This window comes from Petromyzon marinus, chromosome 1 (genome assembly GCF_048934315.1).
Source record: "Petromyzon marinus isolate PM22_M1 ecotype Great Lakes invasive population chromosome 1, UKy_Petmar_22M1.pri1.0, whole genome shotgun sequence".
In the NCBI taxonomy this organism is placed as follows: Eukaryota; Metazoa; Chordata; class Hyperoartia; order Petromyzontiformes; family Petromyzontidae; genus Petromyzon; species Petromyzon marinus.
The window spans coordinates 23,614,542-23,632,465 of NC_133667.1; the positions used below are offsets into that span (position 1 = coordinate 23,614,542).

General features: G+C 43.4%; 2 protein-coding genes across 3 annotated transcripts in view; both read right to left on the reverse strand.

Annotated features, from left to right (window-relative positions):
• The window catches only part of RNF111 (ring finger protein 111), a 35,298-nt gene extending 27,482 nt beyond the window's left edge, over nt 1-7,816 (reverse strand). The window contains exons 1-2 of one of the 2 annotated variants that reach the window (XM_032945553.2): nt 7,251-7,816; nt 6,035-6,131 (exon numbers count right to left, since the gene is read on the reverse strand). In XM_032945553.2, coding sequence (XP_032801444.1) covers nt 6,035-6,121 — 87 coding nt within the window. In that variant the 5' untranslated portion in view covers nt 6,122-6,131; nt 7,251-7,816. Of the gene's footprint in view, nt 1-6,034; nt 6,132-6,827; nt 7,204-7,250 lie in introns of those variants that run through there. The other variant, XM_076065852.1, reaches the window with a different exon arrangement.
• Nucleotides 7,817-11,877: 4,061 nt separating this feature from the next.
• Nucleotides 11,878-17,072, reverse strand: CCNB2 (cyclin B2). Its single transcript, XM_032945651.2, has 9 exons — nt 16,842-17,072; nt 15,635-15,772; nt 15,173-15,346; nt 14,516-14,683; nt 14,249-14,407; nt 13,604-13,840; nt 13,377-13,517; nt 13,182-13,292; nt 11,878-12,761 (listed from the first exon to the last, which is right to left on the reverse strand). Exons 1-9 carry the CDS (start codon nt 16,860-16,862, stop codon nt 12,651-12,653), a joined length of 1,260 nt encoding a protein of 419 aa, XP_032801542.1. The 5' UTR covers nt 16,863-17,072; the 3' UTR covers nt 11,878-12,650.
• Between the last annotated feature and the right edge of the window lie 852 nt (nt 17,073-17,924).

Below are 17,924 nucleotides of genomic sequence, written 5' to 3' on the forward strand. Positions count from 1 at the left end.
GTATTTTAAGGCAGGTGTTAGACCACTATACTAGACTAGACAAATAAAAAAAATCCATAACAAGGGGCTTGTGTGTATGTATGTGAAAGTAGGGATCGCTGCATGACACAAAAACACTAAAAAAACAGCGTTAAACGGGCAAGTCTTGTAACACTACTCAATGAAAAAACGTCATTAAATATTGATATTCTCACACAATTAAGTGTATACAATATCAAAGTTAACCACTGGGCATTTCCAACAATATTTCTTCTTTTAATTACAAGCTTACTAGAGATCTTTACGTGGCGCTTTGGGGACACTTGCACACACAGGCTTGGGCCACTTTTCGAAAGTGGGAACGTTATGCACTTGAGCGAAAACATGTGGACTGTTGTCATGCACTCGGCAGCCGGGTTGAAAGGTTGAAGGTCACAACTTACAGAGCACATAGCTTGTAGGATCTAGGAGATGCAAGTTAACGTTTAAAAAAATGCGAGCGGTAATTATTTTTGCATTATGATTAATGCTAGCCTACCCAGTTACATGGCCACGAGGCAATTGTTGTGATAATATAGTTACATATTTATAAAAATCTGTATTTGAGGTGAGCGAATGGATAAAATGTAATCATAGATGGCGCAGTTCCGCCCAGCAAGTTGAACCAAAAATGCAGGGAGATGCATGCTTTACACGCGGCAGAGTGTAGTCCTGTAACATGCAAGTGTAGGACTACAGCTGAACATACAAAATGTCCAACATGTCTTGGGATCTTTCAACTACTGAGGTTACAATAAGGTCTATTATAGCACTGGAATTCTAAAATAAAAATCGGAAGATCTTCCATACATTAAAATCTATTCATGACAGATCAGATTACTCGAATGTTACTAAAATGGAATATATTTGTTTTAATTAAAAGAATGTTTATCTGGGTATTATATAGCAGCTTTTAAATCATTACCAAAAGCTTGCTGACCTTAAAATAAAAATAGATTAACCAGGCGGTTAACATTAATAGAGTACAAAATACTTCCATATATGCCATGGGGATCGAAATAGTAAAAAAATAAAGCTAATATTTATAAAATATATTCACAAATACCAATGTAAATATCATTCTAAGCCAGTAACTTCTGGGTCAATAGTTTATATTACTGAACAGCCTTAATTTACTGTACTGTACATTACAGCATTACACACCAGTTTATGTTCAGTATAAATCGATACTGCAGCAAACAATTTATTGTCAACATGTTGATACAACGCATGTACTTTGCATGACAACTTAAAATGCTGTGTACACAAAACTTTGCGTGTGATATATGAAAGGTGCATGTGTGGGAAATTGGGGCACACGGAGGGACAAACGATTTCAGTATCCTAGCGCTTTATCAACGTTAATCACAGGTCAATTTTGATCATCTTTAACAAGTCAGCCAAATGTGAATACAACATAGGCCCAAGGCATGTTGAAATGTCTTGCTTTAAAACCCAGTGGCTCATTTCCTTTGTACAGTCCATGCCCTGACACCACTGGTTAATACTAGCAAAGACATTATCTGCCTAGAACACTCCTCAAAGCGCACAGAATGATAATACAAAATAAAGCTATATCTTACCGGATGCATCAAGTAAAATATAAGCACAGCTCTGACTCATCTTGAGCGATTCATATGTCAAAGCCATGCATAACAATCTACGACTATGTAGGTTCTCTGTATGTACACACCCCTACACACTGGGGCACTTACGCAAAGGGGGAAGAAACTTTACAAATTGTGCCCTGGGATCTGGTTTACATCATGACATTGTGATCTAAATTAAGCGTGGCAATAAAATGAGTTTATATTAGAAAAGTGTTTAAATAGTGCAGTATTACCAGATTTATTTTGTGACACGTTAACCGACTACAACAAGACCCGCATTTACTTCCCAGGAAACGGATCACAATGCTTCCTTGGGGTGCTGCTGCTGGGGGATTGGGTTTCTGCGAGGGCAGGGCAGGGCACTACAGGCTTCTTGCAGTGCACGCACAACTCAGAAGGGTAAATACATTTTTTTTACATTAACTTAAAGGTTATTAGGGACAATTGAGTGAATTAAACCAGATTTTACTGTACAGGAAGCATGTCCATTGATGTACCTTATAACCTATAGCTAGCACTGAGTGTTATTATGAATTTATAATGCACCAATTAATAAAGATTAGGCTTAAAAGGTGCCTGGACCAATTACCTGAAAGAAACTACAATTCAGTCCATACCACTCTTACTAAAAAACACACAAATATAGTTCAGCGTTCAATTAGCTAAACCAAGTACTGTGTACTGTACGTTGCCAGGGAAACTGAACACTCCAATATTTTGTGCATTAGTATCAATTAGTGCACAAAATAGCACATTTCAAGCACCAGAAGGCAAGTGGCAACAAATGCAAAGACAGACCTAAATTCATAACACACAAAAAACTATTTCACGTAAAAAGACACAATATGCATAACTTAACGTTATACATTGAAACATGGGCGGCATGAAAGGGATACATAACTGCATGAGAGATAAAATACAGTGAAACATACGTTTCAGTAGCAAGTGCATTACAGAATCCAAAGAAGTTATGTTCCATTAGCATCTAGATTCAGTTTCTCCCAACTATCCTGTTACAAGCTATGTGCAAACAGCTCGCATGTTCCAAACGAGAGCACGCCATCTGAATAGACTCCTGCGCAGCCTAGTATGCTGCATGCAAAGGCATGTTGTTGGCTAGGCCGCTGATGCAAAAAGTTCCTCACTTCGGCTGCAACACGATTCAGTTAAATGCATCACTTCATTCACCCCTCCTGTGTCTTACTGTGTGCAGCAACCCATTTGTCAAGATGTTACCATTTTGGTAGATGTAACCATAGATGGCATTGTGGAACAAACTCTCAAAAACATTGCTCTGTACATACACATATAAGTACATACGCACGCATTTATTAAACAAATATATCGTTTAATTTTGCAGCGAGATATTAAACACTGCTTTGTGCTCGCACCTAGTAAGGGATGCCTGGACTCACAAACTGCTCTTGTTATTGGTACGAATTTCAGGATGCCTTTGTATCTCACGTTTACACAATGTACTGTACCAGATCAAGTTTTTAGGGCTTCTTCAGTCTAGTGAAACTGCAGACCAAGCTTAGATTATTGTCACCATTGTGCATGGCCAGGAATTGTACCTAGGAGGCTAAGATCGGCCAGCAATGGGCTACCCACTGAGCCACTCTTCCTCATTACGCGTACGTGCATATGCACTTGTGACTACAAATTCAAATAGGCATTACCGAGCCACCCATTGTTCCTCATTGTAAATACGTATACGTGTGCGTGTGATTACGCTGCCAAATTCAAATGTGCCCCTTTGCACCATTGTCCATGCTGATAAATGCTGAAACAAATGGGATGTTTACCTACACCAAGTCACGATCTACTTTCTCATTGAACCCAACACCAGAGCTTCAGATTGCACAGGTTCAGACCGAGTGTAAACACTATGAATATAATGCGCTGCGCATTCCAGAGTGTTAGATTCCAAGGACGGTACCGCAACGATAAAGTCTAATTTTTGAGACTGCATTTTTTTTCTCCAAAGAAATGTCTGAGAAGCCCACCTCCAAACTGGGTTATACTGTAATCGGTACAATCCCAGAAAATTACTATTGTAATGTACCATACATTATAATAACACAGAAATGCATACCTACATTGGAAATGGAATGAGGAAGAACAAAAAAGGTTTTCAGTTGATGGATTATTGCATGTTCTGCCGAGCCATGTAAGTCTGCTTATGCCAAGCAATTCAGTCTCCATTTGACAGTCATATTACACAATGTAAAAGCGCATATTTTGAAGTGTATTTAATGCTCAATTTAAAGTTCTTTACATTCCCATGCAATTGATTACACTACAGCCAGAAAAAAAAACGGTGATTAAATATTCAGGGTCAATAACTAATTTTAAAAGTTACAAACCATTTAATTATACAATGTGATCCCATTTAACCTTCCTACTTAATACTTTTAGTGTTGACTGTCAATCATGGCGATTTTTGTCAATGCACCCTCAAAGTTCCATGTGCAAGTAGCATTTAAAAAATGCTGCATGCGAAAATGCTATTCATAATCATAGGCTGGTTTAGTGAGCAACATTTTAATGCAGTGGAGCCCATAAGCGTGTACTATTTACAACCGGCTTTGAATGCCAGCGTTGGTGTTACCTTAGCATATGGCATTGACAGATCACAAGCATAAATCTACAGTAGACCTGCATTTTTGGACATGGTAAGCTGACCTCATTTTCACATAGGAATGATGACGCGGGAATATATTAAAACAAAACACCATTAACCTACTGAAATGATATCCATAATTCACTGCACAATTAAACACGTGTGAAGTTCACGCAAAAAGGTACACACCTACGCAAATAAGGCTATTTTAATCAGTCCAGCAGAAATTAACGTGCATCACCGGGATTGCAGTTCATTAATGAAAATTTCACGTATCAATGTTTAAGAGATTGCTATGATTATGCTGTGGACCTTTATGCAAATCACAAAGCAGTAAATATTACATGTGCAAATATCCCAAATAGAAATTGCATTGCTCTCATAGTAATTAAAGGTAAAGATGTTACGTGACATGAGGTAGTCTCTAGAACCAGCAATATTGTACGGCTGAACGGGCACTCCTTGGTTTCCATTTTGAAAAAATTAAATGAAATTTGCAATTAACTAGTGTGCCCCCACAATAAAATTCATTTTAAAATCAATATTATGCACATGAGCATTTTAAAAATGACCAATACATTTAAACATCTGCTAATTTAAACATAAAATATACCATACATTATATGCATGGTTGTTTGTAGAGGAGATTGGAAATCCACTGCCTAGTGAAGCAAATTATTACCAAGACTAATTAATACAAATTACTGTGCATTTAAAAACACAGAGGGAGGAAACACATTAGCACAGGAAATAAACAGTTCACTCCAAGGCATGTGAAACCTAATAATAAGCATGCTCCACTGCAGACCTATTCCTACACAAAATTACTCACTTAAAACATTCAAGGGGAATATGAAATATACACATAAGCAATACCTTTTAATCAACGTTGCACAAGACGGTACTTACAAATGCATTCGTTAATAATCGTAACACGAGTAACCAGGAAACAGCTGAGATCCATCCTATCATTTACAGTGTGATCCTTGATGACAGCACATGTCCCATGGCAATACAAAATGCATAAATAATGCCAATCATAATCCCAAATTCAGCGGGAAAACCTTCTAAACATAGCGCTGATAACATTGTGGCCAAGCATATTTTTACCCAAAACACATATTTGTGTACATTGTCTTTCCATAATAAAATATAAATTTTTAGCATGAATCAATACATAAGCATAACCAAGCCGTCTGTGATCTCATGCATTCCTAGTATGTAAGCTGGCAGCACATGGTACACAAAAAGTTAAAACCATTTAATCGGTAATCATTCACAGCTTTGTTATTATAAAACACAATATTTATCACTTACATATAATGGTCGAGAATCTAAACGGTATTCGTCCCGACACTGCAGTTATACATTAAAAAAAATCATTATCTTGCGTTTCACTTTGGCTCTTAACTGTTAAATAGATGGGACTCATGCGCATTAAGAGTTATATTTGTACCCCAAAACCCATCAAATACTGTACTGCACTGCCTTCAGAAATATCTATTAGTGCGGCGGTGTCCAAGTTAACGCTGGCCAGATTTTGATCCACGGTGCTCCTATCTCAATGGGCTTTTTTCCCCTTCATATACGTTATATATTTGTGCTGCCAAAGGTGTTGGCTGAAAAATGACTGGTCCATACGAACCCATCACCAACACCGCAATGTCGCACTGCGCACACAAGCTGGCTTTTTTTCACACAAGGATAAACCTTAATAATAGTAATGACATTGATGATGATCAGAAGCAATACATTCTCATAAGGGGAGGGGGGGGCAACAAACCTTTTGGTCGGTGGCCTCATCCTGGCCGCCTCCAGCCGCTTGCCGTTTTCTCCTGGTAGACCTGAGGGCCCTTTCCATCTGCGGCATGGCTCCAGGCCTGGGGAATGGTTCAACATTTAATTGTCAGAGGCCTCCCCCCCCTTTTATTTTTACCTTACAACTGAACGCCGAAATGAACGATGGGGAGGGGCACACAAGTCACTTGCCCAATCCCACCACAAAATATACGTTTTAATCTCACGGATAACCATCACGTACACAACAAAAATATCAACTGTGTGCGCGCACACTATCACCGTGGCAAATGAGACCATTTCTGACTCGTAAAGCCCTAAAACACCCCCAAGGGGCTTAGCCATCCGTGTTATTATTACTACAACACCACTTTATAACGACGACGGTGCCGCGGTACAGTGAGACCATACTATCGACACACCAGTCATACACACACGACACGCAATAATACCAGGCAAGCTGAGTAGCCTTCGAAAGCCCTCTCCATCAAAGATCACCCCCGACCCCGCCACCACCCCCATAAAACAAAAACAGTTTCACTTCGAAAATAAAACCCAAAACGTAAACGAGACGAGACTATAACACCAAAAAAAATACCCTACGTGTCTCGTGACAATCCCTTCGCAGGCCGACCGCGAATATTATTACACTCGCACATCTGCGATTCAACACGCACACACACACAGCGACGTATTTCTGGTTAAAGGGGACTTAACAAATTCCCGATACGTTATTGTTGTTGGGTATTTTTGCGCGCGCGCGTGTGTGTGTGTGTTACCTTGGTGCCTAAACGTAGGAAGAAAAAAGCAAGTTACGACAAATAAAAAAAGAGACAGCAAACCCGACGAACGACGTGACGTCGCCTGCTGCCCGCCCGCTCTGCTATTGAGTAATGCGAAGGGGTTGTGGGCGAAGAGGGAGGCCGGAATGGAGGAAGGCCTTTGGGCGTCACGAAGTCACAAAAGGTCTCCCGGCCACACACGCACACTAAAAACCTTCGCCCCGTTTCGGCCTAACACCACACCACACACACGGCCTGAACAACAACAAAAAAAACCCCCACACACACACACGAGCGCGCGGCCATTCCACGATCGCAACGCAACATCGCAAACAACAAGGCCGAGGAGCGGCGGCGGTGGTGGGGGGGAGGAGGGTTTAGAAGCCCCAGAGAGAGAGAGAGAGGAAGGCAGGAACCCACCGCCGCGGCGCTCCCCTCCTTGCAAATGGAGCTGGGGCTCTGAGAGAAGTCTCTTCTCAGCGCAGCGAGCTCCGCCTCGGCACTCGTCGCTCTTGTGGTTTGTCTAAATAAAGGACCGTGGCTACAGCCGTCCGCACAGAGCGGCCCCTGTGCGCTGCCGCGAAAGAAGCTGATTCGCGTCGACTCGCCGCTCTGCGTTGGTCGCCGCCGTTGTTGTCGAGGGTGGGGTAGAATTCGCGTTTCCCGTCTCCTTTACTCAACACGAAGCGAGCGTGTCTCCTCCCTCTCTCGCCACTGCCTATGACGACGATCCATCAAACTCCCGATTTCGACGCGACCACGAGCCTACTCATCATCGCGCCCCTTTTTTTGTTTTGAACCAACACCGTCGGAACTCTCTCTCTCTCACACTCGAGCCACGATCAATGGCCGTGCTAGCGAGAATTGACGCCGCTCTCTACCCGTGCGAGCGAGAGCGCCGTTCCGTGCGTGCGCGATGCGTGCGCGGTGGTTGTGTGTGGAGGGTCGAGGCGTCTCCTTGTTCGCCCGGCGGAACGGAGGGGGAGGGGAACGCCCGCCCACCTACCCGGTAGTCTCCTCCCAGTAACGACCAAGCCCCGCCCCCTTACCCCACCCACTACCGGTCACATGATCAATTCCACCAATCTCCGCTGCCCCAACGACGCTGAGTGTGGACCCCCCCCCCAAAACCCAAGGTCTACCCCCACCCACCGACCCCGGAGTTGCCACCCACCAAACCCGATAGTCCCCTCCCCCCCGTTAAATGACGAGGGGGGTCCCGCCCACCGTTCGCAGGGTCCCGCCCACCGTTTGCAGGGTCCCTCCCTCGCCTACCCCGCCCACTATAACCAAAGCCACCACTGGGTCCCTCCAACCTCCAACAAAGGTCCCACTCACCCATCCCGAATCCCACAGGCCCAAACCAGGTCGCACCACCACCCCCTTCCCCCTACTATGTGATCACACTAGTCTACCAAACCGGGGTCCCTTTCCACTTCAACATGAAGAGTCTCTGCCATTAAGGAAACCGAGGTACCCTCCCACCCATGACCAACCCCAAGTCCCACCCATTCACCGCCCACCCACTAAAGCCAAGGACCAGTTCCCTCCGGATCTCACCAACCCACCAACGCACCAAATGAACCCTCGAGCTACAAACCCACACTAGGCCCCACCCCTGGTCCCACCCACCCTGTACTGTATATGAATCCTAAAACCATACCTCCGATCGTCCCACACCACCTCCAAAAGCCTCGTGTTCCCACGCACCGCCCTCAGCTGTCACCCATCCCAGGACCCACCCAAAACATGCTGGTTCATCACCCTCCAAGCATCCATTCTGGAGTCTCTCCCACCAACCAGTCCTATTCCATCGTCCCACCCGGGTCCCACCCACAAATCAACCCCACCACCCAGCCCCCGTTCCGTCAACCACGGGTCCAACAAACGTGCGGTGTTTCCACCCACCGCCATGATTTCCCACCCACCACACTTCGCTCGCTTGTTACCCATCCTGTTGCCTCCCCACATCGAATCATGGCCCCCACTGCACATGCTCTACAACGATACACATACCTGTCAAACCATACGGTTCACCCGTATTCCTGTACAGCGAAATGGAGTAAAGCACAGCTAGTTTGTGTTTCCCCTTGTGATAGGGCTGTAGGATGAACATTGAGATGTACAAGGGCACGGGTGACCAATAAGGTATAAATTGGTCTGTAATGAGGTAGGCACTGATAAGGGGGCGACAGGTATGTATACACGAAACAAAGATTCCCCCTATAGCCTTAACAGATTGTTGGGGCAAGTGCTGTTAGCGAGCAACCTTAAGGCAATCACGGCACACGAGGTGGGGAGCCAGCACTACCAGGCCACCTTTCTCTATGGCCGATTACGCACATCGCACGGTGTTCTTATTTAAGGATGAGTCAACCTAGGGGAGGCCCAGAAGTGGTTCAGATATTCAACGATGTTAGCCGTGTGCGCGAATCGAACTCGGGTTGCCGGGTTCGAAGTGGAGTTTGCTTACCATGACACGACCGCTCCCCACGTACCCCACCCTACCATTACTTTCAAATCCTTCCCTCCACCAACCAGGTCCACATCCTTAATCAGGCAGGTCTCCTTACCTGTGAATGTATTTCCCTAACAGTATCTCATTAATAGACATGGGTGGGGTTTTTATCCTCGTGTTAATCACAGTATGCAAAGTGAAGCATTGGTTGGGAATTGTTGATAAACAAATGTTGCTCCCAGCACGTGGGAGTGAAACGTCGAACATTATGGAGTGTCGTGTTAATCGCAGTATGCAAAGTGAAGCATTGGTTGGGAATTGTTGATAAACAAATGTTGCTCCCAGCACGTGGGAGTGAAACGTCGAACATTATGGCGTACAGAATCCACAAACACATTTTCGAGTAAAGTAATTTCCCATGGGTTTACACAAACTTAATATTCACTTTGGATTATATTTTATAATGCCAATTGCACTTTACTATAGGTGTATTATCTTTAACATGTAGTTTAAGAGTACGTAAATTGCGTTAATTTTTTTATCCATGTTTGGGGCGCCACTGTTAAGAGACGTTAACTACCCCGCCTGGTAGCATGTGTTCGATGCCGACCCTGTTGTATATTTGGGGTCTGCGTCTCCCTCTCCCTGTGATCGGTTGGATGTTTCCTCCGGGTCCTCCGGTTTTTCCCTTCACATTTAGAATCAACATGCGTTTAAGACCATTTGGCTGCCATGTCCACAAGCCACTTCGTTGATTTGTGGCCAGGTCGCTTCTATAAAAAAAGCTTTACATCTGTGAGCTTTACCTGGTAAAACAGTGTATTTTATACACCTGTTCTTGCTCATTTGTGCCCATATTGTAGTGTCCATGCATCGTGAATTCTCACGGGAATTTTTGCTTGCACACCTGTACCACCTATTTCAACGAGCTCACTTAATTTGAAGAGAACCGAAATGAAATCCAATATCGTTGCATATATTTGCAATAAACCATGCTCAGAATACAGCATGTCGTATTTTTTACGTATAATTGTCATTTATGTACAACTACGCTTGTAAAAAAACTGTTCTGTAGACAATTGGGGATACTGAACCATCACGGTTAATATTAGCGGTGCTATAACGTAGTAAAACCTAAACAAAAATTGCACTTCGTTTGATGCCGTCTAAGCGTGCCCGTGTACACAATACATTGACCATCACTAAAGAACTCGCCCATCGTATTCATGAACAATTTTAAATAGACAGCACTGCCACACCAAATTTGGTTGAGCGCGCTATATCGCCATACCACAGGTCGGTTTTGGAAAAGTCGTCAATTCTGTACATTTTGCTATTCGTGGTCAATACATATAGCACTGAAAATATGGTCATGGAAAAACTTTTCATGTCAGCAAGTGACGGCGTTCCAAAATTGTTTAACAAGAAACATGTACAGCAGAATGTTAGCTACCTCAAAAGATAGCTGGGCCAATGGCGTTTCAAATATTTATTAATGGACGCAAATATTTGCCACGTTAAACTTACCCTGTACTTCATTGGAACCCCCTTTGCCAGTAGCAAAATATAATTGGTTTTCACCCTTTTCTGGCAACAAAACACGACACTTTTTTTACAAGGAGTCATGTTTTCATTGACCACAATATCTGCGGTCGGAATGCAAACAAAATACAACTCTGATGTATGCACCGTCCTTGAAATTGATTGGTCCACACCCAAGAGAGCTTTCCTTCGAGCCTAGTCGTCTCACATGTTGGACTAGACACCGCCTTTTGGCATCATCTGGTCCAACACCATGTGAGACTAGGCCAAGGAAAGCCGTCTCAGGTGTGGACCAATCGATTAAGGGCAGCGCATACATTGAGTTGTATTTTGTTTGCATTGCGACCGCAGGTAGTGGTCAATGCAAACACGACCTTGTAAAAAGGTCAGTTTTGATGCCAGATAAAGGTTAAAAACAATCATATTACCTTCTACTAATTTGATGTGGAAAAGCCCATCCATAGCTAACGGTAATGACACGTTAGTGTTAAATCAAATGTAGGTATATGGGGATTAATTCTAAAATGTCAGCCAACCAGCAGTATTGGGTAAAAGTTGAATGGCAAGCGAGTCAAAAGTTCAGACAGAATTAAGGCACTTTGGTCATTCCATTCAAGCGAGTCCAAGTCAGCCAATTTACACTTTATTATAAAATTGGAACACCATTTGAAAACCAAGCTTAGAGACGTTAAAATAGAAAACTCGCACAATTGCATCCCACCTTGAAACTGGGAGACATCCAAGCCACCTAAATTAGACAGCTATGCTGCTTTTCTGATTAATGTGTATATTCAGTTCAAGTTAATGAAAAGCTCACCTTTGACAAACTGCTATATCTGCTGAATTAGGGAGGCCAAGTCAGATTCAAACAAACGTTGTCAACCCAATCACTTGCATACCCTCACCTTAATTATGCAAGTCAACATGGGTTGAGGCATCAATTCACTTAGCCAAGTATACTTCCCTGCATGTAGAAGCCATATTAACAACCAATAGCAAATGTACAGCAAAGATGGCTGATCAGGAACAAAGCATGTGGGACTTGGGTTTACAGCATGTCGTAAGTTTATTGTTAAGGCCAGTCAATTAAATTATCTTAATGTATACATTACCATAAAGCATAACAAAAGATGGTTGCAAATTGCATGCTAACCAAAGTAGTAATCGAGCATTAAAACACTTTTGCACACATCTTTGTAAATCCTATTAAACATTTTCACACCATTACCACATTTTCTAGGACCAGGCTAACGTTACCTGGCACTTTGCTTATATTAAGTCCAATACCGAACGGTCTATGCATTAAAGCTATTGTATTGGGCAAAAGCTTAAGGTTGAAGTGCCAGGCTGCTCAGATTTAAGTTCAAATGTGCTCATTTAACCGCAACGTGGCACGAATTAGTCAAAGAACCAAACGATTGATGTGGCCAGTCAGGTAACAGGCAGTTCCAAGCTATTAAGAAAACATTTTGCCATTAAATTTAGTTTAAAATGGAGAGAATTGTGTAGAAGAGAAGTCATTTTATTAAAGTCAAATCAATAAAAATTAGTAAAAGTACAGAGTGTAAAATAGGTGAAATAAAAATGGAAATAAAAATGTATTCTAGATGCCAGGCTATATATACACACACAGCAGCACATGGTGCTCAACAGTACACCTTAGTGGCTCGGCAGCCATCCTGTGAAGTCTCATTACAAAAAAAACGTTCCAACATCAATCAAGGGTATTAAGTCAACTGGCTTATTAACTTCCAGCACAATGTAAGAAACCTTGCAGTCACCAAGTCTTTGCTGCACATTGGCGTTGGAATAAAGCTGTTTTACTTCTTCTCAAGATGTGGCTTTGCCAGGTCCTTCATCAGCTGGCACTTGAGCTGAGAAATTTTGCTGATACTCATCATCTTGGTGCTGGCATACTTGTTTCTGGTGGCCTGGTAAAAATGGAGGGTTTCACCATTAAAAGAGACGGACAAAACACTACCCTTAATCTTTATGTTAAGGTACCCTTGGCCAACCCAAATAATAGCAATGGGTGCTGATAAAGGCTTTAGTTATGTAATGGAGCTTTTACTGCTGGAATTGAAATTCATAATGCCAAGACAATTGCACAGCTACTTTAATAGGCTACATTTGAGAGGGGTTTGTCCATTTTTCATAAAGCCAGTCATGACTCCTCACAACCCCCCCCCCCCATTGCTGTAATTGGGGTTTAATAAATAACCCATCTGAAAATGTTACAAAAGCTGTAACATGCTCAACTAACATGTTGCAAATATGAACAAACCCATTGCCAAGTGACAGATTTAATTAACACCACAAGCACACAGTTGTGCCAATTAACAATCACGTACCATTTGCTTTGTCAATCCCTCATTGACCTTCACTACATTCTTAGCAAGATGCTGGACAACAGGCATTAGCTCTTCTTCAGTGTAGGTCGTGTAGTACTGCAAATCCATGTTCTGAAAAGACACAAGTACAAAAGACATTAAATAATTGTTGAACAAGGGTCATATCATTTTGCAATGAAAACCACAAAGTCGTACCCATTTGGAATCATCCATGAGCTTCTGGGAAAGGTAGAGGGCTGCAGCAGCAATCTGAGATGGATGGAAGTGCACCATGTTGTAGTCCACCAGGCTGAGCTCCATCAAGTACTTGGCCAAGGTGTGTTTATCTGCATCAACCTAAAGGCAAAAATAAATCCAAACGTTATGCAAAATATTACAGCCTGTTAAAATGCTATGAAACAGGGTAAAGTGCAAAAACTCACGCTGCCAGCCTTGGATGCCCGACGAAGAAAGTGTAGTGGGAGGGGGCGTCCAAGGTTGAACTGCAGCCCCAAAAGTATAGCCTGCTCCATGGCACGGATTTCAGCCTTTGTGTATGCATGGTCTGTGATGTAAACAAAGTCCTCCATCTCTGGGGAGTACATCTCCTCGTACTTGGCTGCAATGAACATTGCCGTCACACCCACCAGCTGCAGGCTTCCACTCAGCACTTCGTGGTTCTGCAAAACAAGGATTTAACAGCCAAATTAGACCAAGGAACGTGTCAGTTTGGCAATTAAAAAATTAGGTCACAGGCCAGTGGTCAACTTCATCGATGACTAGGGATGAAAATCTAGCATTATGGCATTCACTTGAACTAACCTACACGTAGTAATTTGACACTCAAGAGATGAGTAAGAAAATCTCACCATTTGCGTGCTTACTTCTCGTGGCATTAAAATTAGAACCAATTGCACCACTCCAGTATCAGATCCGTCGTGTACTAACATTGCAGCATGGATACCATACCTTAAAACGTAACTACATTCGAAGCCCATGCTGTACACAACCAAATCGTCAACTTCAGGATGTATATACACAAACCAATATGCAGTTTGCAATTACTTTACAAGGCTGAAAGGCACAACCTGCAAGTAGCGGTCAATGATGGCAACGGTGAGGTACAGGGTCTCCTGCAGCAGCCGAAACTTCATTTGGACCTGGACAAGCCAGTCAACGAGGATGGAACGCATGCGGCCATTTATCTTCTTTCCCTCCAGGTAGTTGGCTTGCACCGACTGTTCTTTCTAAAAAGGAAAGAAATGCGATGCATTAGTATAAAATAACACCTGCTTGTCCTGTAAAAGTCATTTTTAATGTGTCTGCAATATACTGCTTCAGCTCAAAATCATCACCTCTAGGGTCTTCATGTAAACATAGATGTCCTTCACATATTCACTGCACAGCTGGGGGTTTGCCGCATCTGCCGCATCAATGTCCTGGATATTTATGAGTGCATCAGAGAAGGCTTGGCAGAGGTCTTCCTCCTTTTGAGAGATGTCCATAGCAATGGGCGAAGGCATCTGCAAAGTACCATTTCAAATAAAGCAATGTTATTTCAAAAGGAAGCCAAAATTAAGGTTAATTTTAAAAAAATTAGCAGTAGTAAACTTGAGTTGTGGACGATTATTACACACTTACCTATAGGTTGAACTATTTGGCACCATGCAATGTCAGTAATAAAATGCATTGTAGATAAAAATAATTGCAAACATGGACGAACGGTGCAAATTAACTTTTGAATTTTTTTATTGGAAAAAGCGACCGCTCATCGTCATTACGTTGCCACTTGCACACACTACATTCATTTGAAAGTGGGAGTGAGTGCTACTATTAAAATAGGCCAAATTATTTGGTCATCCCAAATCAGCACCAAGCAAACATGGTAAACATTAAGGATACCAAAACATCCCAAGGATCATTTCGGTAGATCGCCGATTGCAACCATGTCCTTTATAAAAAAAGGAATCAGAGCATCACTATACTTGTGCATTATCAAGTGGGTACCCCACCTTTCCAAGCGGGATTCTTGCTGGCCTGCAAGATGCCACAGCGGCAACTGTAACCACGGGCACAACAGGAGCAGCAGGCACGATGGGCGCAGCAGCAGGAACGAGCGGCACCCTCACCACGGTCGACTTGGATCGGACCATTCTCGGCACCCTTTTGGCTACTGGCTCCTTAATCTGCGCAAAATGAACACCACAATAAGCATCCGAAACGTTGTTTCAAATAACTTGTACAAGACTGCATTCAAATAAATATAAACCAATATCCACCGAGGGGTATTCATAAAAGCGATCCCTGTAAACCATGCAGACGCTTCAAAAAGCCAACTTACACCGGTCTGCTTTTAAAGAGCACGCCAATAGAATTTCATACACCACTCTTACTTTTGACAGTTCAATTTCACCCACGCGAACACATGGATGGGCTAAAGGGTGCGTGCACATGCGGATGTGGGCGTTGTAGACCTGCATCGGCTTTTTGTCGATCGCCTTGTTGGTATTGCTGCTGATGTCACCGAGTGTTGCCCGCACGGTCGGCTTCAGCTGCAGGCTGCCCTTCCTCGTCAGCCTGCCGGCCAACGCATTCTCAGAGGTTTCAACAGCCTGCAATTTAGGAGAAAGGGGAATGCCTTCAATACAAACCCAGACACTGAAAATACTGGACTACACTGCATGCGTTTTGGGTTACACTGCAGGGGAATGTGCGATCTCGTGCCGATTCGGGGTCGCCAATGAAATGTTCAATTGTTTTAGACGGTTGCGGTACTAGCCCCAACGTTGTACCGCAGCCTACAACGACTGTTACGCATAAAGCTCAATGAGCTCTGCTACCGGAATACGTGCGTTCATTACAACGACATCGCGCAAACGCTTCTGTTCACATCGCTCTACCCGTGTGCAACAAAACCCGACGCTGGTCTCCGTAAAAAAAAGACGTGAAATATGCACCTCTAGGTTAGCATCATAAAAAGGCCGCAATTACCTAGAACGACACGAACAGCAATCAGCGCGACCTCGTGCAGAGGACACCGCCACACCCCACAAGCACCGAGGTCCTATTGTTTAAAAACCAAGTGGCATCCTTTGAATTTTAAGCCATCATTAAAGCTGCACGTGCAATAGGAAACGTATTTTACGGAGAAACTAAAAAAGACAAACGCAAGCTTTATGAACACGTCATGTTTTTTCGCCAGTTATAAAAACTGGCGAGACATTACATTAAAAAAATACATTTAAATTAGCCCGAAACACCCTAGGACTTACAGCCGTGTCTACGATGGGTCAAAATTTGGATAATCGAAATGTTCCATACCCCACCTACATCAGCAATCACATTACATCAGGGATGACGCGAAGACAAAGCTTTTGTATTATTAAATCGACGGAGCCAATTTAACAAAAAAAACTCAAATCGCTTATAAAAGCAGTCCAGGAACACGCATCGCTCCACTACCATCAATACAGTATAGCCAACAACCGAACAGTAGAACAAAATCCTCATCCGTTAATAACCTTAATTAGAAACAATAAATCGGCGGTGTCGGTCAATGGGCCCTTTTCCGCGAGCACAAATAATGCTCACGCCACCAAGAACTAGCATTATTAAACATCGTCGCCATTACCCCACCACCACAAAACATCCCAGCGGTTCCGATCGAACCGGAGTACTCACGGCAGCACGACGAAGAGCCATGTTTGGAGGCTGGCTCACTGATGTACCTGCAAATAAATACGATAACAAAGCTGCTGCTGCGATATTAAAAAAAAACACACACGAGTATTCTGATCTTTCAAACAAAGTCTACGTTGAGCAACAAAACATAAGCCGAGGACGTGTTGCTACCACCACCACGCAAGACCACGTCGCGACTATCTCATCGTCTCTCGTTGCCGCTCGGGCTCTGATTCAAATATGCGACGCCGCGCCCTCATTGGTCGCCGCGGCCGGCCAGGTTTGATTTCGATTGGCTGGCGAGTCAACGGTCGGATACGTTTCCACGGCGACGCCAATTTCCGCTCGTTACGGCGGCTCGAAGGTGGTTAATTTAAAATCGCGTTTTAAAAAAAAAATTGTGACGATTGCAAATGACCAGTTGATCGTGTAAACGTATACACGCCGTTTCAAATAACGCACGCTGCGCGCCGTTAATGGTTTCAATTAAGCAGTTTGTACGACGCAAGGCAACTTGTTCGGTTGCCTTTAATTATTTTAATAGACCGGCTGCCACCTCAGTGAAGCGTGCAACACGTGGCGATGTGGCCGCACAACACGAACAGCTCGTTACTCTCATTTCACGTGTCGCGGTGTTACACGTGCGGCTGCGTAAAAATATCGTTTTCGCAATGTTTCAAGGGGAGGGGAGTGGTGGCTGATGAACCTAAATCGAGAACGTTGAAACCGCATAAGTACGTGGGGGGTGGGGGGGGGGGGGGATTAAGTTTTATCACGTTATAATTTAGTATATTGCAAACATAAAAACTGGTTGTACTTATGTATCAAGACGAATTCGTCAAACGCTGTGGATCTAGTACACACTGGCACAATGGTTTGTGGCAATGGTAAATTGTACCGTGCAAGGCCCTCGATCACTCGGGCTAGAAGTGTATGGGCACACGTGCTCGACTCTGAACCTTACCAAACATTTATCTTGCTACACGCGCTGGCACCACCAACGCATTTCCTGTGTACAGTACTTGTTGATTTGAATGTCGTACGTACGTGATGAGTACAGGAAGTAGGTGTTTTGTATTATAA